The sequence below is a fragment of the Peromyscus eremicus genome, chromosome 19 (genome assembly GCF_949786415.1).
Source record: "Peromyscus eremicus chromosome 19, PerEre_H2_v1, whole genome shotgun sequence".
In the NCBI taxonomy this organism is placed as follows: Eukaryota; Metazoa; Chordata; class Mammalia; order Rodentia; family Cricetidae; genus Peromyscus; species Peromyscus eremicus.
In genome coordinates this window covers 75,857,989-75,880,993 of record NC_081435.1, presented here as the reverse complement: position 1 = coordinate 75,880,993, position 23,005 = coordinate 75,857,989, and the positions used below count along the sequence as shown (strand labels likewise).

Below are 23,005 nucleotides of genomic sequence, written 5' to 3'. Positions count from 1 at the left end.
TACCTCATTTTTGGGGTCTTGAATACCAAATGCAGAGATTTCATATAGGACTTTTGGATGAAGCAGAAAATGAATTCCACTACAAAGTGAAGATACAGGTTTAGTGACATTATGGACACCTAAACATTCCTGTAAAATAACACAAATTTTTTTTAATTAGTGACAATGATTTTTCTAAAAGAAATCTCTTTCTTCTGTTTGTAATTTAGTTACAATTTTAGTTTACACATCATAAAATTGATTTTTAGCTAATACTAGCTGTTCAAGTCTATGTGGGTTATGTAATGTTCTGCTAATGAGCAAAGTCTTTATAAATAACCAAACAACCATAACCCCTAAAAGTCAACAGATATAAAAGACATGACAAAACTCTAAAACCTTAACCTGATGTGTTTGATTTGTGACTTGATTTACTGAAGCCTGAGAAAGAAAAACAAAATTCAAATTAAAAAAAGAAAAGGAAAGAAAAGATATTGGGGAAGAAATACATTAAGAAGGAAACATAAAATCCTTTCTCAATTATAACAGAAAATGTTTTGTTAGAAGCTATGTGAGAGAGAATAGAAGTGATCATAAATATTAATAGAATGCAAATACAACAGTTGGAAACACATGCAATAATGAGTGACAAACTTAAACTCAATTCCTTTCATACTGAAAATTACTCTGTCCTTATAACTACTAACAATTCACAATTCAAAATATATGCATGTGATTTCACATATTTATATGCATATACATTATTAAATACTCTAAACTTTTGAGAGCTAAGGCTTCAGCCTTAGTGTTTAGGAGCAGCTGTCACTTCCTTAAGATATACACAATTCCCTGATATTCATCCATAAATATAATAATCCCTTCCACAAGCCTCCTATGCCCATCTCTAGATGATATTATCAAGACTATAGCCTTTAAAACTCATCTCAGATGGGCATAGTGCCATCTGAGCACCATGGAGTAAAGATCCCAGCACTCAGGATTAAAAACTTTGGTTCAGTAAAAAGGAGATTCAACCTAAATATTCACCATTAAGTAAAAGGAAGCAAGCTCCAACTTACAACAGTAAAAATGAATTAACTAAGTAGATCTCAAATCCTTCAGAAAAACTAAACACTTAGCAAAAACATATATAGTATGAAACTATACTTTAGGTGCACAAAACGAACAATAATACACTTTATAAAGACATGCGTCTACAGTAAACATACATTCTAAAAACATGGATGGAAAGACACACATCAACACCAAAAGTAGCTGCACCGATGGTGCAGAAGGGGAAGAAGGCCATGTCCGTTTAACTGTAGTCTTTTTATTGATGTGCAAACAGATCAGAAGTAAGAATGGCAACACCCAAACAGACTTACAGGAGTTGCTGGATTTAATAAAGCAGTTCAGTGAGACTAGGAAGCCAAAGGAAATTTAATAGTGCAACCTTCGCAAAGCTGACTAATGAGTACCTTCTACTTATGGAATACAGTTCTTAGGCTAACACAAAAGCTCATGAAATTTAATTCTAAAAGCATAGTATGAGAATCCATTCTTAGTTCTCATATTAACAAATTAATTTTAAAAACAAGCAGAAGAAAAGCCCCACCTTTACAATCCCCAGACAGCACTGGTAAGTCTCCACCTTCACCTGTGGCCAAGGGTGAGACAGCATATGGAGAAACACCTTCTGACTCTCTCCCTGTAGTAACGGACTGGCCTGTGCAGATTTCCAGCTGGTAAAAAAGAAAAACAGCCAAAACATCTGAGGCCAGCAAGGTACCAGGCAAAGGATTACAAAGCATGATGGGAAAGGTCCCCTCCTACTCCAGTTCCTTAATTGAGGACCTTTTAATTAAGAGTGGATCTTCCCTTAATTAACTACATCAGCAAGAACTTACCAGGCAAAAAATATTCTCTCTTATGGGACAGAGAAAGAAGCAAAAAGAAAACACCCGTAAAAACTCACACTTGCAGCCAGGCATAGTGACACAAGCCTTCAAGTCCAACACTCAGGGGACAGAGGTAGACACATCACTAAGTTCCAGGCCACCCTGGTCAACATAGAAAGCTCCTGGCTAGCCAAGACTACACAGTCAGACCTTATTCAAGAAGAATAAAATTTGAACAACAACAAAAAACAAAAAAACAAAAAAACACTTTTGGCCTGGAGCCAGTGAACGGCTTAGAGGGTGGAGGTGCTTGTCACACAAACCTGATGACCTGAGTTCAATCCCCAGACCCTACTGTGGAAGAAGAGAATCAATTCCCCAAAGTTGTCCTCCTACCTCCACACATACGTCACGGCATGTGTACCCATATTATCGATACACATTAATAAAAATAAAATTAAAACTCAAAGTTAACTGATATTCATCATATTGTGGAATTTATTATAGGAACCTATTCCAGTATCCTCAAAATAAATTAACCAATACATAATGCTTTCTAAATATCTATAAGTTTTATAAAATTAGTAATTTATAAAATTATAATTACAAAGGAATCGTAAACTTGGGGAATTATTTCTGTCTTGACTTTATTTTTTGAGATCGGTCTCACTATGGAGTGCATGCTGACTTTGAACTCCAAGTAAATCTCCTGCTTCTGTGTCCTGAGCTCAGCACCTCTGACTACTTAAACTATTAACTGCTGGAGTAGATGACAGGGATGGCTACAATGTATACAAATCCAAGAACTACTCATTTTCATTATAGGCATGACACTGTTAAAGTTAACTTTTGAATAAGGCAGTTAACTAGTTAATGCAGCTATACAATTTAATAAGGTAATTCAATTTAACAGTGAGACCCATAAAACAATTTAAACTAAAATAGAAAACATGTAAGGTCATTTTTATTTATATTATTCCTAAGTCTACATAACCACATTCATGCACACACACACACACACACACACACACACACACCACCCTATACTGTCATATTTTTAAAAAGGAAATATTACATCTTTGAACAAATGCAGATGATTTCCTTTATTAGGGGGGAATGATGATGATAGGAAAAGCTCCTCAAGGCCTGGTCTGCCAGCTCCAATAATTCCAGGAGATTCTTTTCTCCCTGTAACAAAAGAGAAAAGGGACAGGAAATACGAAATTCATATGCAATAACATTCTCATAGTTAACTAAGTACCTTCAAGAAATCAAACCGTTCAGAGACCCTGTTTATATTTGTTTAACTCCACTTTCTGAAGAATCAATCTACAAATGTCAACCTAGAAGTCAAAGTGTAGGGGAAATTGTAGTGAAATATCACCTGGGACCATTCATTATTTGGGTTTCCTTTACTCATCTGTAACCTCCGTTACTAAAATACTAGTGTATTTTATCACCTACCACTCCTCTCTACCATCCTAACAAGTTCTGGAAACACAGAAGGCATCTACAGGTGCACAACCAAAATACTGCAGAATGCCAAATAAATATCCACTTAAAGACGTGGCTGAAAACTTTACAGAAAGAACTGGGAAGCCAGCAGCATCAAGAAGTGACAAAAGTGAGGCAGGCCAGGAAGCCAGGCCTTCACCCAGCTGCTGAGGAGGCTGAGGCCAAACGCGAGGCCCTCCAGGACTACAGAATGAGCTCAGGCCAACCTGGTCAATTTACAAAAACAAACAGAAAAGTTAAATAATAAGAAAAAGGAGCAGGGGCTAGAGGCCTGAGATTCCATCCCCAGTACAGGGGAAGGTGACAGGAGAAGGAATATGGCAAAAATGAAGGAAAAACATCATAATGAATAAATAAAGGAAAATTATAAACATGAGGTTCAGAGAAACTTCAAAAGGAATAAGAATTGTGTGCAAGACCCATTTTGGTATTCTCAGATGCTACACATACCTCTACTCAAGGCAATGCCATCTCTAGGATCCACTAGTCTTTTAATATAATATTTCATGCTTCAATAGTATTTTTAAATGAGATAAATGGTAATAATTAGTGCTTCAATACTATACTTCAAGACACCCACTATCTTAAAAATAATAATTCAAGACTACAATTAACAGCAACAAAATTATCAAGTTCTTCATGAAAGCATGTAATAACTGTCATAAAAAAATTAAAACAAAATTGTATCTACAAGTATATAAGTATGCATTAACATAGCTATCATAATTCTAATTAAATCTATCATCACTCAATTCCCATATAGTAAAACAGAGCTATGGCTTTCTGAAACTGCTAATTCTATGAATACACACTATTCAGTACACTAAAGTTTCTGTGTTGCTTTTGTACAAATTATATCCTTATTGTAATCAGACTACAGGCCCACTCAACAAAAATGTATCTCACATCTAGCAATTTACTTGTTGTATGCCTATCAGTTGGAACAGTGTAGGTTAGATTTTCTAAACACTTCACCAAAAAGACTTAAGAGATATTTACAAAACATTTTACCTCTTTCCCCACGTCAGATAGAAAGTTACAGGTACATTCAATTGAATAAACAGCCTCTGCAGTTCGTTTATAAATGCTGTAGTTTTCAGAATCCAGCTGTTCCAAATAAGCCACAACAGTGTCGTGAATCTCTGGATATTCCAAAGAAATAGGCATGTCCAAAGAGACAAGGAACAATGCTGCTGACATGGGCTCTGGCAAAAATTCACTCGCCTTGATTGAAAAAAAGAAAAAAAGTTAAATATTTTCTACAATGCTTTTTTAGAAACATACTGTAAAATATAATGTTAGTTGAGTCTATCTTCCATATTCTCTACCAAGAATCTATGCTTTTTCACAACAAAATTGTATTTTCCAATATATCAACATATCATCTACGTCTGTGTTTTATTCAATACAATTTCTCTCTGCCCAAAATGTCTGAAGTCCAAATATGGACTCTTTGTCTCAGGCTGGAAGATTGAATACCTTCCTCCTGATGGATCAAACTGTTCTTCCTCTGGGAGCTGCCCTTTGTTTACACCTCTGCTATGAAGCATGAAGCTAAGACACTCCTGAGGACAGAAACATTTTCTCTGACATAAATAAGCATGCAATGCAGGGCTTACTAACTACACAAGATAAAACACTAATTCAAGCCCACATATTTCAAATAGTTCCAGAAAACTTACAGAAGACAGACCTATTGTGTTGCTTTATACTAAGATATATTTCATAACCAAAATCAATGGATTTAAAATAACTGATTTTTTTATTTGTTTTTTTTATTGGCCATTTAGTTCTTTATTAGACCATCAGGTGTTTTAGACAAACACAGTATCACAGCTTCACAGAGTTAAATAAATGCAACATAAACAAAAGTAACACACCTTAAAATAATATTCTACAACAGAAAAAGAACAAAAGGAAAAAATACTGCATTGTTACAGGGTTTTACACAATGTTGAATGCTTTCTATATTCTTTTTTTTTTTTTTTTTTTTTAATGCCGAATGCCGTTTATTGAAGGAGGGAGGAGGTCTTAAATATAGGCTTACAGCACAATGGGAGAACCCCAGAGGGCAGAAGCTTGCTACAGATGTTTTACAATCTTGCATCTAAGCTGTTAACGCCCATTATGCAGGATACAGAGACAAGGAATTTCCCTTAAGCATTCAGGAGGGTGGAACCCGGCAGGGAATTAGCATAGGGAGGATATCAAGGTCAAGGTCAGCAAGCAAGGCAACAGTTACCCAAAACGGGGCCAGGGCCCTACAGGTCCCCCTTTTACTAAAAAATGAGCTTCTGACTTAGGCTGCATGGGACATCAGCAGGTCACCTTATCCGTCATAGAGACGCCTGCCAAGGCTACACAGGTGCTCTGTCTTAGGTTGGTGAGCGCCCCCCAGGTATTACCTGTCTCTGAATATTCATTATCATACAGGCTCAATTGTGTGTGAGCTGCATAGTTAACTGCTGCCAAAGATCTCAAAGTGGCACTGGGCTTGCAATCTGTGTGTTTGATACAGAAAAGACCAACAGAAGTCCTAATCCACCCATAGCCAGTAGGCTAAAGGCAACTGAGCCATTCCCTTCCTTAATGAGCCTTACTGAAAACTGGAGTCCTTGTAAGATGGTATCCCAAAAGTAAATGGAACTTGAGTTTATAAATTTATAATTTTCAAAGCCAATTGAAATGTATATAACTATTAAATTAAATTTATTATGCCCAATAGAATGGAAGATTAACTAACTGTGGTAGCTACTTTTGCTGTCAGGGTCTCCACTGTGCTAGCAGTAGTAACCAATTATGAAATGGTAATCCCAAAAACAGTAGCAGCGGTGGCCACCACTGCTATAACAGCAACAACGGCAGCAGCAATGTCAAATTCTCTTCCAGAGCGTGTGGGCATCCACTGACATGGATACAACTCCAGGAACACGAACTGCCAAGGCACATTTTTCTTGATCCCAGGACAACTTAAGCTGGCAGCTCTGCAAAAGAACAACTAAGAACCATAAAGAAAAAACAGGCAGTTCACAAGGAGCAGAACTAATGGTCTCATAATGGCTACATTCCGGCTCATAAATTTTAAAATATCTTCAAAGGGTGCTAAATGAATTTCAGGAGGCGAATAAATGTTGCACAGAGCCACTCCTGAAAAGTAGGTAATACACCAGCTTGAAGAGGATTGTGAAAATGAAAAGGCTTAGCTGGCATGCTACTGTATAACTGATTTTTAATGATTCTAGTTTTGTGGTAAGATTCTAAGTATTAACTAAAGAAATGAAATGTGGTTAAGTCAAAGTTAAAGAAAAATCGTTCAACAGGCTCAGTAGTATGGCTGAAATATTGTCATTTTTACTGGATTTAATCATGATTTATTTCATGGCTGTCCTATTTTAACAATAATCATCAACTGCCTAAAAGTCTAATATTAAGAGGTGGATCAATTTGTTGATGGGTATTTGTTCATATGTGACAATCTGAGACTGTTAGTAAAATTACCCTTGAATCAGGGGGTGAAGTCAATGACTAGCTGACAGGAATTAGCCACAGAGATTTTGGAGGACCCAGGATACACTACAATAGAGAGGCACAGGAAAGAGTTCAGAGGGGCTTAGAAGGATTCACAGGTCTTTTCGATCTGGGAAGCATGGAGAGAGGGTCAGCTCGCCATGCCTCTGCTGATTTCTTGATCTATCAGGTTTTTACCCTAATATTAATAAAAACTCCTGAGTTTTTATTAATAATAGAACAATTTAGATAAATACTTCATCAATTAAGCAACAAGGCCCTGAAAATAGTTTACAAATAAAAAATGAAGATCAAAAGATGGAATCAAATTTAGTTTAAAATCACTGAAAAGCTTAAATGCATAAGAAAGAAGCTATTAGAAAGTCAAGAGAATGTTCACTGTTTTGTGAGTAACTCTCCTACTAAAAAAGAAAGAGAGAAAAACCCCATACCTGCTCACCTACAATTCAATCAACATCTATTAACTCCCCTCTGTTCCTGTGTACAATGGGCACTGTACAGATCCTGGGAACACAGCAAACGCAAAACAAAATCTCTGCCCTTGTGAAGTCGACATTCCACTGAGGAAGGCAGAGAGTAAATACTGCATCCGTACAATGTCAGATTTAGCTATGAATACTAGTAAAAACTTTTAAACCAGGATGGGAAAGATAGAGAAAAGTGAAATGGAATGGACAAGAAGGGCTACTATTTGAAGCAGTACAACCTCTCTGTAAGGTGACATCAGAGTGTCCTAGTGTGCTTTCTGTTGCTGTGATAAACATTATGACCAAATCCAATTTAGAGAAGAAAGGGTTTATCTGGCTTACCAGTTACAAACCATCACCAAAGAAACCCAGGGAGGAACTCAAGCCAAGAACCTGAAGGCAGGAAGTAAAGCAGAGACCACAGAGAAATACAGCTTACTGGCCTGCTTTCCATGGCTTGCTCAGTTTCCTTTCTATACACCCCAGAACCACCTGTCCAAAGATGGCATGGTCCACTTTGGACCAGGCCCTCCCACAAAAATCATCAATCAAGAAAATGCCCCTCAGACTTCCCACAAGCCAATCTGATGGAGGCAATTCTTCAACTAAGGCTCCATCTTCCCAGATGTGCCTGCACAATAAAGGACCTGGACAGTCAGGAAATACAGGTATCTGGGGTAAAGCAGTCACAGCAAAGGGAACAGTAAGTACACAAGCTTCAAGTAGGCCATTAGAAAGAGTGCTGAGGGGTGAAGATAGGGAGAGATGAACCTGATCAATTAAGGCTTTGATTTTCCTTAAGGACTTGCTCACAGATGGAAGCCCTTGTGTGGTGGTACTATGCTCCCCAAAATATTGTGCATGCTAATAAACTTATCTGGGGTCAGAGAAGAGAACAACCACAATATTAAACATAGAGGACAGGCAGTGGTAGCACATGCCTTTAATCCTAGCATTCCAGAGGCAGAAATCCCTCTGGATCTCTGTGAGTTCAAGGCCACATTGGAAACAGCCAGGCACGGTGACACATGCCTTAAATCCCAAGAAGTGAGCCTTTAATCCCAGGGAGTGATGGTAGAAGGCAGAAAGATATATAAGGCGTGAAGACCAGAAACTAGAAGCATTTTGGCTGGTTAAGCTTTCAGGCTTTTGAGCAGCAGTTCAGCTGAGATTCATTCTGGATGAGGACTCAGAGGCTTCCAGTCTGAGGAAACAGGACCAGCTGAGGAAATGGTGAAGTGAGGTAGCTGTGGCTTGTTCTGCTTCTCTGATCTTCTAGCATTCACCCCAATACCTGGCTCCAGGTTTGATTTTATTAATAAGACCATCTAAGATTCCTGCTACACCCTTGACAGGACACAAGCAAGGATTGAGACTAGTCTGCAAAGAATAAAGGGTAAAACACAAGGGTAAAAATAGAGAAACCAATGAAGAGTTTACTGCAGTACCATTGCTCAAACAGGACACTGGGTTCAACTCAGACACTTTCCACTGGAGAAATGCTACTAAAGGACTGGAACTTTTGCCGAAGAAATTAACAAATGAAAAATGAAAATACTATTTATTGAAATAACAAAGCCTATGGGGAGAAAACACTTATGAAGCAAAGAATTAGGTCTGAGGTGAGGAGTGGGATACCACTATCCAAGTGAAGGTATCAAAATGGAACACTAGAGATCTATAAGATTTAGATAATATGAACCATATGATATGATGTATGTATGTCTTGCCTGGAAATATAAACAAGTAAATCACATTTAAAGACCATATAAAGGAGGATATTTTATGAGGTTAGTCTTCTACATTTGAAAGAATGAAGAAAATAAAGAGGAATAAGTGAAGGAGAATTGGTGACTTGGACACACTGTAGTGAAATAATATAACCTAGAGGGTCTAACTCCATAGTAACTACATTTTAGTTTAAAAGAGTAATGCCCAATTCTAGTGAGGGAAATAATAGCTGGGTATGGATTAAGCATTAAGCAAAGAACACACTACATAGTTGTGGTGATTTGAATGAAAATGGTCCCCATAGACTCATAGGGAGTGGCATTATTAGGAGGTGTCACCTTGTTATAGTAGGTATGGTCTTGTTGGAGGAAGTGTGTCACTGGGGACAGGCTTTAAGGTTGTAAACGCTCAAGTCTGGCCCAGTGTCATTCTCTCTTCCTGCTGCCTACTAATCCAAACATAGAACTCTCAGCTCCTTCTCCAGCACTATGTCTACCTGCATGCTGCCATACTTCCTGCCATGATGACAATGGACTAACCCTCTGTATTGTAAGCCACCCCAATTAAATGCTTTCCTTAATAAGAACTGCCATAGTCACAGTGTCTCTTCACAGTAACAGGAACCCTAAGACAACAGTAGTTGATAAATATTCATTTCCTTCGTTTCCCCTTTTCTCCTCAAGGAGGAATTCTGACCTTTTCACTCTGCATATTTGTATCTGAAATTCTATTACACCAACAATTCAAAACACTGTGCTAAAATCCTAAATTTAATTCTTGCATGGTACAGCATTATCTAAGATTCTGTAAGAAAAGGAGACCTCCAGGTTAAGGATTTAGCTCAGAAGTAAAGTTCTTGCCTAGCAAGCACAAGGCCCTGTGTCCCCAGCAATAGTGTAGTGGGTGGGGGGCTTGAAATGTAGCTCCTCAGGTCCTACCCTGATGACTCAGAATATGGAAGATAGAGATGACAAGATTTCAAGGAGATCTGTTTGCACATTAAACTTCAACGTGTACTGCTCTGAATCACTCACTCAGCAGCATCAATCACAAGACCTGACACACGTCATTAAACGGCCAGAGGACTTGGTGTATGAAGTCCTCCTTACTTTTACTTCTGATTGCAAGCTGAGAATAATACAAGTATATTCCTAGAATACACTTGGATTCTGCATTTTCTGGTTCAAGGCTAGTATTTCCAGCCCTCCCACCACCCTGCCTCCCCCATCATACACACACATATTTACCCAAATGAAATAACCTTCATTTTATTTCCCAATTTAGTTCACACAAGATAACCAACATTTTAACCAAATATGAATACTCTTCGAAGTTATTTACAATCAAAGCATAGCAATTTCAAAGGAAAAACCTCTGTAAACATGACAAGTTTCAGGAATCAAATTCCCCTCCAGTTGTTGGTGGCTCCTCACAGGCAGAGGGCAGCAAAACTTAATGTTTATACACAATGGAGCTATGAGGAGCAATGGAAGAGGATCTGTTTAGATGCCATTTTAAAGTACTTAATTAAAGAAAATATAACCAAGTACCCTATAAACACATTAATTACCATTAATTACAATTTCCTGCAGTGTCTGAAACTGATCTAGTGAAGTTTTAAGTTAAAAACACAAATACTACCAAAAATTACAGATACTGATTTATCTTCAGAAAAACAATGAAAAATATCTATGTTCAACAACAACAACAAAAAACAAAGGACACTGGATATATTATACACACACTATCTACACATACACATGCATGAGCTTGCAGTTCAGGTAATCGATAGGTCTTGTACGGAAACATTAATCTGAGGAGTGTAAACAAGTAGATGGCTTTAAAAATCACAAGTAGAGTAGTTCATGAGAACCAAGGTCAGTACTAGGGTTCCACATTTTAATTTTTCACAAAGCAAAATGTATGTTTTAAATGTCAAGTTTTATTTTTTCCAAAATGACCTGGCAATATATTGTATGTGTTAATATTACTAGAAAATAGAATTGAGACTATATTCTCCACAAAACTCTAGGAACAAAACTAAAAATGGTTAATAACTAAGGACAATGAAAAGGCACAGCAAGTAGTTCTCTGGTTGCCATGATTCCTCCTATGCATTCTGTGGTAATACATTTTTCTGAAAATGTCCCTTGACTCCAAAAAAACTAAACTTTCTAGACATTGCCATAGGCTAATAAATTTACCTTGAAATCAGTTAAGACTGTGAACTTAACCTGCTATCCTACTGTGTACTCAGCCTGTTTAAGTTTAACCTGCCTTGAACAAGGAACCACCTTACTATGCCTTGCACTTCCCATGCAATTAGTTTGTACACACTAAGCTAAATACAGTTGAGGTCTTAAACTCACACTCTTGCATGCTTCTGACCCAGAACAATGTCTATGTGTTGTGGTGATCATTTGCTGAAAGCAACCAATAGGTTAGAAGCAACCTTAAAACAAATATTCACTATAAATATTAAAAGCAATCTGTGAATATAGCTTGACAACAACTGTTTGCAGTGCTGAGTGCTACATGGGGTCAGTTATTTATTCTCTTGTAAAATTCTGTTAAAGATTTCTGTAAAGAATTCTTTTCCTTTCCCATGCTATGTTTCCTGAAGTGTTCAATAAATACAGAGAAAAGCCCTTTGTTAGGACAGGCATGGCAAACATCAGACATAGATACACACAGACACATCCACACACACACAGACACTGACACACACAAGGGACAGATTATGGACAGGCCAGTAACTGCAAACCACAGACAGGCAGAGGGCACAGAAAGACGTGGAGAATTCAGATTTAGACCTGTTCTTGGTTAAACTAATCCAAGAGGATCTTGCTTTGTTTACATTTCCAAATGAGATATTGATGCATACTGGTGCCCTCTGAGGTTATTGTTAATGCATTAACTGACACACTTTCACTTAAGTAGGCCTGCTTTTTTTGTTTTTAATAACTACACTATAAAATACCTGTACATGAGTGATGTGCAACATTTTATCATTAACAATCAAATTCCGAGATATAACCTTACATGTAAAAATATAGTCAGGGCCACTGAGACAGCTCAGTATGTAAAGTCACCTGCCACCACGCCTGTCTACCCGAGTTCAACCCTCAGGACCCACAGTGTAGAGGAGAGAGCCAGTTCCCACAAGCAGTACTCTGACTTCTATGGCACATGTACCCACAGACACACACACACACAATAAACAACAAGTGTTATTCTATTTCGCAATGAAAATTAACAAGTTGCTTCAACAAGTAGCAAAGGTGGTAAAGCTCCAAAGACAAGAAGTTGAGCAAAACTTCACAGTTCCATCACCTGACCTTCAAAGCAGACAAACTGGTCAGCAGAGAGAAGTCCTTCCTGGAGGAGTTTAGTTGAGAGGACAAGGGTGGGTAACGCACAGGAAGAACCTGGGGCAGGCTGGTAATGTTCTGTCTAGTCAAGGAGGGGGTCACTAGGCTGAAATACATTCATCTACATACTTGTCTGATATAACAAAAAGTTACCTAAAAACAAAGCCTTTATAGAATATGGGTTTTTGACTCCTAAAAAATTTTAATTTTAAATGACCTAACTAAGCTATCATACTTCATTATTTCAGAAGTAGTGTTTAGCCATAAATAGAAGAAATACTGACTTAAGGCACTTCCAACATTTTTCAACTTCTCAAAAGTACTTCTTTTTAATAATTTTCCCACATATAAGATCACAATTATACTTTCTGTGTACTATTTTTTCACCTATGATAAAATTTGTGGAACTGCAAGATTTTTTAATATACCTATAATAAAAACATGTTTTAGATGCTCATTTTGATCCAGTAATGCAATACAGACTTAATTCAAAATATGAGTAAATGCATGTAGACATATGCTTGGCATAGTGTTACTCCTTACAACATTTAAAAAAAATTCTATATTTAATTTCCAAAAGAATGTCTTTATAAATTATGGAACATTTTTATGGCAAAAATATTAGTAGCCATCAAAATTTACGAAGTGCCTAATTAAGTGGAAATGTGTATAAGATAATAAGGAATCATAAAAGCATAATTTTTATAGATACTCTCAATTTGATAGTAAAGGAAAAAAGGAAAACCTCAAACTAATATGAAATCATAAGAAAATTTTTATCCTTCTTTGTATATTAAAATGTTCTCTGAGAGATTATTTTAGATTCCAAATAAAAAGACCAAAGTTTTAAAAAGAAAGGATTAGGTAAAATAGAAAAGTAGATTTTTAAAAAGAACTAAAGACTAGGACAGAAGAAGGCTTAATAACATCAAGGGTAGAAAAGTAGCTCTGCAAAAGAATATGTCAATCACAAAGAACTTTCAAAAGACATACTAAAACGTGAATTCATAGAATTAGCTTAAACCATCAATATAGCTTAGATACTAAAACAAAGAGCCATATATCAAATATCAACCATATGAGTCAAAAATTAGGATTTTTAAGATTTTATTTTTATTTATGTGTGTCTGTGTGCACATGTAAATACACATGCATGCTGGTACCCACAGAGTCCTGTCATAACTTTGGCAGTAAAGTTACAGGTGCTTGTGTGCTGCCCAGCATGGGTGCTGGGAAGTTACTCAAGTCCTCTGCAAAAGCAGTCAGGGCTCTTAAGCCCTAAGCCATCTCTCTAGTCCCTAAACATCAGGATATTTAATACTACCAAATATGCATTTTTTTAATTCTTTTGGTAAACTGACAAAATAAATAATATCAAGTAATTATACTGCTGGTAAAAGGAGGCAAGCGGAAAAGAAAACATTCAAGATATGTGTGTGTTATCCAAAAATAAGTAAATAAATAAATCACAGAAGTTATTAAGCTAGAATATGCAACTGAAAGTACAGTATGTATAAAAAAAAAGAACAATATTAAGAAACGAACTTGATCAATCCCTGGATGCTAAGGTGCTGCTTATCTATTCTGAAAAGTCAAAGTGAGAGAAAATAGATGGCATTAGCATGTGCAACAAGGATGTAATTTCTGAAAGGCTGGAAACTATATATTACATGTGCCAAGGAATTCTGGGAATAAGTATAAGTAACAAACTCTACCCAGTTGAACAGAAACAGCAGCTAACCCTGCCAGGAATGACAAGCATCAAGAGCTATACCACTTACTTGCAGAGGGGAGAGCATGGGTATATTTGTACTGACAGCCATTCAATTAAAAGGTCTATCAGTTAAATAGATATGTGTTTCAGTCTCCCTATATACATGAGGTATTTTTAAGGCTTGCTGTATGCTTAGTAAAAGTAAAAATAATAGAGTAAAATGAATTCGAATTGAAAACATGATCACTGCCCTTCATGTGACCCCAAACTTATTAAAGAAATGAAACCAGGAGCTGAAGAGAGGTTCACTGAACAAGAGCACTTGCTGCTCTTACAGAGGACCAAGGTTCAATTCCTGGCACCTACATGGCAGCTCATAACCATCTATAACTCCTACTCCAGGGGATCTGCATACATACATGCAGATAAAACACACACAAAATAAATCTGTTTTATAATGAACTTAGGCAAGTCAAGCATGTAAATAAATATATTAATAACAGCAAGCTTTAGACAAGACTAAGTTCTATGAGACCAATTCTAACTTAATTAGTTCTACATCCAGTTTCTAATACTACTAGCCAAAGGCAATGAGTTAAATGTTGATTAAATAAACAAATGAAGGAATATACAAACAAGTGTAGAAAAATCAAATAAATTTAACATATGCAAAAAGAATTATGAAATTTTAAAAATCTCTTTCTATCAAATGATTTGCCAAAACTGTTCAAGGTACTAGTCACTTTCTATGTCTCCCTTAAAATCACTCCATTGTGAGGGTGGAGAAACCAGGAGTAAACTGGTAAGGTGGGGATGAAGTCCTGAGTGAATGTGTATGTTGTCAGGGGCACAGTCATGTCAAGGACCCCAATGTCTCAGATCCATGGGAATGGCAAAGCCTTCCCCAGTCAGGCCCAGGGAACTGGCAAAGCCTTCCTCTGGTCCAAGTATGAGCATTTAGGAAAGACTGACTAGCGTGCAGACAGTAGCAACCACAGCTTCCTCTTGGATGACTACAGCCTGAGACTGCTCCCCTACAGATAGATCTCCTGCCCAGACTAGCTAGACCACCGCCTTGTCCAACTGTACACAATAAACCACCTTCTCATGCTGAGTCTCAGGGTGGCTGTTGGTGTCAGTGTCTGTCACAGTGGACAGCCCACCCAAACCCAGCTCGTCTATCCACGTGTCTGTGTGTCTGTCCTATCTTCATTCCTTGGTCACCCCAATCAGGTTTCCAGGACCAAGTTACGTAGGTCTGAGAGAAGTGTGGGAAGATAAAGAGGGAGAGAGGGAGGAAGGAGGGAGGGGGAGAGAGAGAGAATGAGTGCATGGCTAAGTGCTAGGTGTAAAACATGGGACAGGTGGAACCCAGGAAGAGGCAGTTATGCTCATGCTTTGAAGTTATATTTTAGTTCTCTGACAGAGATTTTACTGGCAGTATTTTCCTTATGAATTGGCTGTTGAAATGGAGTATACTCATCTCGATTCTTTAGGTTTTTAGAGTTCCACAAGTTTGTAGCAAACCACTTTATAGTTAGTCACCTGTGGTGATATTTTATTTGTGCACCCCACTAAAGCTTATCTGGGGATTAGAGGAAAAAGCCAGCCACTGTATTAAACATAGAGGTCTGGCAATGGTAGCACATGCCCTTAATCCTAGCATTCAGGAGGCAGAAATTTATCCAGATCTCTGTGAGTTCAAGGCCACACTGGGAACAGAGCCAGGCATGGTGGCACACGCCTTTAATCCCAGCACTAGTTAACCATAGAAGTCTGAAGGTCTGTACAGACAGGCAGGAAGTGATAGAGCTGGGCAGAAGGAGGAAGTAAGATGGCAGGGCACAGAAAGGATATAGGCGTGAGTATACAGGAAGTAGCTCTCTCTTCTGAGATTTCCTAGCAGGAAGAACATGGCTGGCTTCTTTCTGCTTCTCTGATCTTTCGGCTTTCACCCCAATATCTGGCTCTGTGTTTCTTTTATTAATGAGACCTTTTAAAATTCATGTTACAGTCACCATTGACCTGCCCACACTGCAATAGTTCCTGGACTTCCAGACAACCTGCCCAGATCTTTGTCTAGGCTTTTTTTTCCCTCAGGTATAAAAGTGGTCAGGGGCAGTGGACTCTTGTGTTTCAGCTTGATCTCTGGCAAAAGCAAGCTGCTCTTGCCCCTGAGCTAAAGCAGGACAACTGAACCAGCCTCCCCACCCTAGGCTACGGAGCCCTTGTCTGCAAGGCCAGAGTCTGAGGTAACATATGCCTCTTGGATGGGAACTCCTTGATAGTAGGGCACTGGCCACTACAGGGCAGGCTGGGCACCACCTCAGGAAACAGCTCTGTCTCTTCCACTTGATGGACTAGGCCAGCAGCAGCTGCTCGTAGCAGCGATCTTAAAAGCAGCCCTGAGAGAGGCCTGCTTCAAGGGAAAGAGCTTACTGATTTTCAAGCTTTCCTAGTTTTTGAGCAGAATAAACACAAATCACCCAGGCCAGAGGCCTCCATGTTTTCTCTCCTTAGCCAGGTTCCAGAGATCACAAAAACTGCGGCTGAAACAGTAGCATTTAAGAAATAAAAAAGAAGTCAGGTGGTGGTGGCCCACGTCTTTAATCCCAGCACTTGGGAGGCAGAGTCAGGTGGATCTCACTGAGTTTGAGGGCAACGAGATCCAAGACAGGCACCAAAACTACACAGAGGAACCCTGTCTCGAAAACACCAAAACTAAAAGAAATTTTTAAAAAAAGAAAGAAAGAAAGAAAAAAGGGGGAGTTGTGAGGAGGAGAGGAAGCCTTGGGCGAATGTGTGAGGGGCAGATGATTTCCTGAGTGAATGTGTATTACTCACATGGGCATAGCCATGTCTAGGATCCCAATGCCTCAGCCACACTGGGCGTGGCCAAACCATCCCCAGGGGAAACTCAGAGGGAATCGGCAAAGCCTTCTACTGATCCATGTGCACTATATGCAGAAATTACCAAGCACAGCTTCCTCCTCCAGTATGACTGCAAGCTGAGACTGCTCCCCTACAGAGACTGTGGTGGTCTGAATGGTCCCCATAGGCTCATACATGTTGTATGATATTTTAATATCATATAACACATATTTAATTGTTTGGCTTCCAGTTGATGGACTGTTTAGGAAGGATTAGAAGGTGTGGCCTTGTGGAAGGAATTGTGTCAATGAGGGTAGGTAGGGTGTGAGGTGTCAAAATGCCAAGCCATGCCCAGTTCAGTGTCTGTCTCTGTCTCTCTATCTCTGTCTCTCTCTCTCTCTCTTCCTCTCTCTCTGCCTGCTGCTGGTGGATCTCAGCTACAGCTCTACTGCCATTCCTGCCTGCCTGCCTGCCCTATTCGCTGATATAATGGTCATGGACTCAGCCTCTGAAACTGTAAGCAAACCCCAAATTAAATGCTTTCTTGTATATGCTGCCTTAGTCATGATGTCTCTTCACAACAATAGAATAGTAACTGAGACAGAGACCTCCGAGCAAGATTAGCTAAATTTACCTCCTTATTCAGCTGCATACAATAAACCCATCTCCTTGATTGATATGTATAGAATAAATAGGCTTAGTTTCTGGGTTTCTGTAGGTGGTGGTGTGTCTCCATCAGAGCACACAGCCCACTTGATCCTGGCTTTTCTGTACATGGGTCTGTGTGTTGGTCTATTTTCATTTTCTTCTCAGGTTCCCAGGGTCAAGCCATGCAGGAAGCAGTGCTATATCATATATCTTTTGAAAACATTCTAAAGCAGAACATCTTCACACCATTAAATAGTCACTTATTTACAATGTTCAGTACAAGCATCCAGCCTTATCTCCCTTACCTTTTCAACGGGGAGAAGGATTTGCAACAGTCGAACTGTGAACAGTGTAATGCTGACGAAAGCCATCCTGTGGTGCACAAGCAGAGCCTCAGCTTGCTCCAAGTTAAAGCTGGTTTTACGGTAACATATGGTTTCTCCAAGGGATCCCAATACCTGGAGCAGTTTCTCTTTCTGAAAACATTCAAACAAGATAAAACTAAACAAAACGATCAATTTTGCATGTAAATATCATTGAGAACAAATAAAATATTATTGTTAAAATATTAGACCCTCTGCATACGGGAAACAGTTGTGTAGATGGGTCTGTTTTATGGGCCCCTGGCAGTGTGATCAGGATCTAACCCTGGTGCATGAGCCGGCTTTCTGGATCCCATTACCTATGGTTGGACACCTTGCTCCCCCTTGATGCAGGAAGGAGGGCCTTGGTCCTGCCTCAACTCAATGTACCAGGCTGAGAAGGGATAGGGTGTGGGTGGGTGGGGAGAAAGCAGGGGGTGGGTGAGCGGGAGGAGGGAGGAGAGGGGGATCTGTGGTTGGTATGTAAAATGTATAAGAAAAATTTAATAAAAAAATACTATCATTAACAATCCAACACAAAAATTTATGCCACTCAACCAAATGACCATCATCTATATGATAATAATAAAAACACAAAGGAATGACAAATGTGTTGACGTTGTAATGAAAAGCTACCAGTGCTTGAGTATTGAGCGAAAAGTCCTAACTAATGATAACAAAAACAATAAAACACAAAAGCTTAATGGGCTATAAACTCCTCCCTGTTCCCACTGGCTAACATTCCAAACTGGAGCACACATACATATGGACCTTGCTTCTAATGCGTGTCTGAATATGTGCTGCATACAATGGCAAGTGTTACGGGGTGAGGATGTAATTTAACAGCTGTATCCTCAAACTGATCCAAATGTTATTAAATAATAAAACAGAAGCCAACAAACTAAAAAAAACTGTCAAATTATGTCAACTTTCTTCTCAAGTAGCAATGTTGTTTTAAGAGGAAAATATTTTATTATAAATTTCCACGAAACTTACCACTTAGCCAGGACAGTGAACCTTTCGCATTGAAAGGTATATGTATAAAGCATAAAGAGTCTTACTCCCAACACAGTACACATAAAAGCTCAAATGGAAAACCGCCTGCAGACTAAGCACACTGCACACTCACTGCAAATCACTTGGGAACTTAGAAGCACTGAGACACGAAGATGAAAAAGGACGGCTTGCCAGTGAGCTACAGTGAAGGGACCCAGGGACTGAAATGAAACAGAAACGAGGGACAACAGGAGGAGGCCGACATGACCTGAGAGAAAGGCACAGCCCACAGCTCCTCCACCTAATTGCCATGTGTGCAAGGAAAAATGCAGACCTGATTTTGTATGCAAGGTAGAATGAGGTACTCTGGAAAAAAATCTAATTTTGGCAAATGCTTAGCAATAAATTTTCTCTTTTAACAAAAATAGTTTTCTCTTATTTACTTCAAATGAATAAAGGTATTCAATTCTAGAGAAAGATTCATTATATGGTGCTTAACAAAACTGAATTACAGAATGTTAGACACGACTGAACTATTTAGAATTATCTTGAAATATGATTATATACCCTTAAGTATTTAATTTCTAAATTGATAACAATATTTTGTGGTACTCCTTTAATGACTTAACAACAATATTCTATCTTTCACCTTAAATTTGGCCAAAATAGGAACAAAAAGAAATTTCAGTTTTTTTCTTCCTTTAATATAACACTGAAGAAAACAGCTTTTACCAAGGAGGTATTTATTCTTAAGTAAATTGTGTATAATTTCAAGTACTGATATTTGACCTAGCATTTCTTACCTACCAACTGGTACTTGTATAACAGATTTAACCTTTATAGTAAGAAAAAAAAAAAATCACTGAGTCACCAAAGATCAGCAACCAAAAGCAAAAAGTGAATGACTAACTTTCACAGATAAATGTTCTTCTGGCCAAGCATCTTCAAGTTAATTTTAGCAAAAACTGATAATCCATTCCTCACATTTCTAAGAATAAAAATCACTTGCTGAAAACCTTCAATATGTGGGAGGGAAAAAAATCTCCTTTTTTTAAAAAGTACTATGAAGGAGAATAACTTTAAAGAAAAACGAAGATGAAGAATTATTTTATCAGGACTAGAGGTGTAGTTCAGTTGGTTGTATGATTGTTCAGTATGCAAGAAGCTCTAAATTACTGCCTTGGGAAGGTCTCTCATGCTTGCAATCCAAGCATTTGGGAAATGGAGACAAGAGGATCAGAAGTTCAGGATCATCTTTTGCTACACAGCTAGTGGGGCGGCTAGCCTAGAATACACGAGACTCTCTCAAAAACGAAACTATTCACGGAAACTGAACCTGTACGCCATTTATCTATCTCTTCAAGGCACATGTATCATAAAAAATAACACCAGAGGTATGTGTATACGTGGTGCTGTTATAGTTAGAAGCTTAACCGCCTCCAAGGTCTAAGTGCTAAAGGCTTGGTCTCCAGGGTGAAGCTATCAGGAGGGAGAGCCTGGTGGAATATCCTTAAGTCCCCGGGGCTTTCATTTGAAGAGGACCAAATAAGCCTTAGCCTCTTTCCCTTTCTTTCTGCTTTCTGGTCATGCGGTATGCAAATTAACATCATACAAAGACCACCACTGCTATCACACACACACACCCCTACCTGAACCCAAAGCAACTAGGTCCACTCATTCTTAAACTGTAAGCTCCAAAACTGTAAGTCTAAATAACCTTTTCACTTGACAAGTTAAATCAAGTATTCATTATAGCATCAGAAAGATTATTAATATACAAGTATTTATTATGTAAATATCTGCATTATATGTATTTTACTTGTGTTCTGACTTCTATTGCGAAGGGTTACTAACAGCCCATTTTCTAACAGCCCAAACAGACCTTAATTAAATATAGACAGACATAATCATAATAACAAAGAAAATTCAGTAACTATAAGTCATCGCATGGGCTGGGGATACAGCTAGGTGGAAAGAATATGCCCAGCACATGCAAGGCCCTAGGTTTGATCCCCAACATTTACAAAACATTTAATAATTTATCTTAAAAGCAATATATATTTTCTATGACTAATGTATTATTATAATATTTCCCTAACAGGGTAAACAAAAAGAAAGGAAGAAAAATTAAAAGAACAGACATTACTAATTGATATCAACAAAAGAGACAATATCATTCTTTCGAAAAAATGTTTATCAGATAATTGTAAAATAAAAGATATAAATGACAAAGGAATTATGCTACACTAAAATGTCAAAAAAGTTATAGTTTCTAATTACTAAGGATACATTAAGGGCTGAGGATGTGTTTCAGTGGCAAAATTCTTGTGCAACAGGCCCTGGGTTCCAACTCTAGCACCAAAAACAACCAAACTTTGGTAGTTTACAGACCTCCTGAATGTCATGTTATAATACAGCACTCCTGGAGCTACTGTGTATTTCTGAGCTTATCTACCAAAGGAAACACAGAGTGGAGAACAAACATCTGCCCTAGCTTGCTTCCTTCTGCTGTGATAAATCACTGACCAAACCAACTTGGGGGAAGAAAGAGTTTATTTGGCTTACACTCGCATATCACAGTCCATCACCGTGGGAAGTCAACCAGAAACTCAGGCAGGAACCCAGAGACAGGAACTCAAGTACAGACCACAGAAGAACTCTGCCTGCTGGCTTCCTTCCTCTATCTTGTTCGGCTACTTTTCTGATATGGCCCAGGCCCACCTGATGGCACTGGCCCCAGTGTGCTAAACTCTCCTAAATTAGTCAGCAGTTAAGAAAATTCCCATTGATACCCACAGGCCAATCTAATGGCAGCAATTCTTCAACTAAGGTCCTCTTCCCAGGTGACTCTAGTTTGTGTCAAGTTGACAAAAACTAACCAGCATAGAGCATTTGTCCACACATAATGACTCAGAGAGATGTAGACTATACTGTAGAATAACTGGACAATTAAAACTCTGGTAACTTCCAGATAAGTCAGTTGCTTAAACAGCATAATTTAAAGCCTCTGCTTTGAGTCATAAAATAGCAATAAGGACTAGACATTTCTTCCTAAGAAACAACTAAAAAGCTGCACAAAGTAAGAAAAAATTAGTAGACACTGGGCAGTTAGCAGTACAAAATTGTCATGTCAGAGGAAAGAAAAACAAGAAGAGAAGGCCCTGCAGTGCCTGCAAGTATGATTCCACAGAAAGAAAATCCTAGAGAAACTACCAAAACCAAAACAATGAGAGAGAAAACACAGATAGAGAGGCCCGTGGAGTATGACAGCCACAATGGTTTCAGAAGATGGAGATGATGCGGAAACTGAGATGGTTAGACACTACAGGCCAAAGGACTACACACGAGAGCAATGCACAGAAAGAGGTCTGGAAGCCAACACCGTTCCACTGGTCCATGCTGAGATGCGTGACTCGAGTTACAGATGCAACCTGCATACATGTGGGCCAAATCTAAACACTGAGATTTAACATGAACAAATCACAGGGTGCAGACAGGACAATAAAGATTTGAGCGCCAACCAGTAGAAGTCATCAGAAATCACTGCAGACATCCAATAGGAGCCCTAGGGGGCCACATCTCACCCTGAGTAGAATCCAGACCTATGTAAGGATACTCTAAGACTATAGTTTTTCACTCTTGATACTATTGATACCTTCAGCTAAAAATGTGTTTCTTATGAAGAGCTGACTTGGCTTCTAGCTGCTAGATGCCACTCCAACTATGCAACATAAAAGCGCTTCCGGACACCAAACGTCCACTGGAGGACAAAAGTGCTCCACTTTGAAGCCACTGTTTCAGACCCTTTCTAGCAAACTTTAAATAGGCCTCAATGAGGTGAGACCGCTCTGCAGATAGCTTAGCCACTTGTTAGCACAGACTGTCATTCTACAAGGACAAATGCATTAAAATCAAGACACACAGT

At 38.5% G+C, this 23,005-nt stretch overlaps 1 protein-coding gene across 1 annotated transcript in view; it reads right to left on the bottom strand.

Annotated features, from left to right (window-relative positions):
* Window positions 1–23,005, bottom strand: part of Rttn (rotatin) — a 174,153-nt gene that overhangs the window by 133,171 nt on the left and 17,977 nt on the right. The window contains exons 11-15 of the mRNA XM_059246168.1: window positions 18,028–18,198; window positions 4,404–4,616; window positions 2,953–3,065; window positions 1,595–1,721; window positions 4–129 (exon numbers count right to left, since the gene is read on the bottom strand). Coding sequence (XP_059102151.1) covers window positions 4–129; window positions 1,595–1,721; window positions 2,953–3,065; window positions 4,404–4,616; window positions 18,028–18,198 — 750 coding nt within the window. The remainder of the gene's footprint in view (window positions 1–3; window positions 130–1,594; window positions 1,722–2,952; window positions 3,066–4,403; window positions 4,617–18,027; window positions 18,199–23,005) is intronic.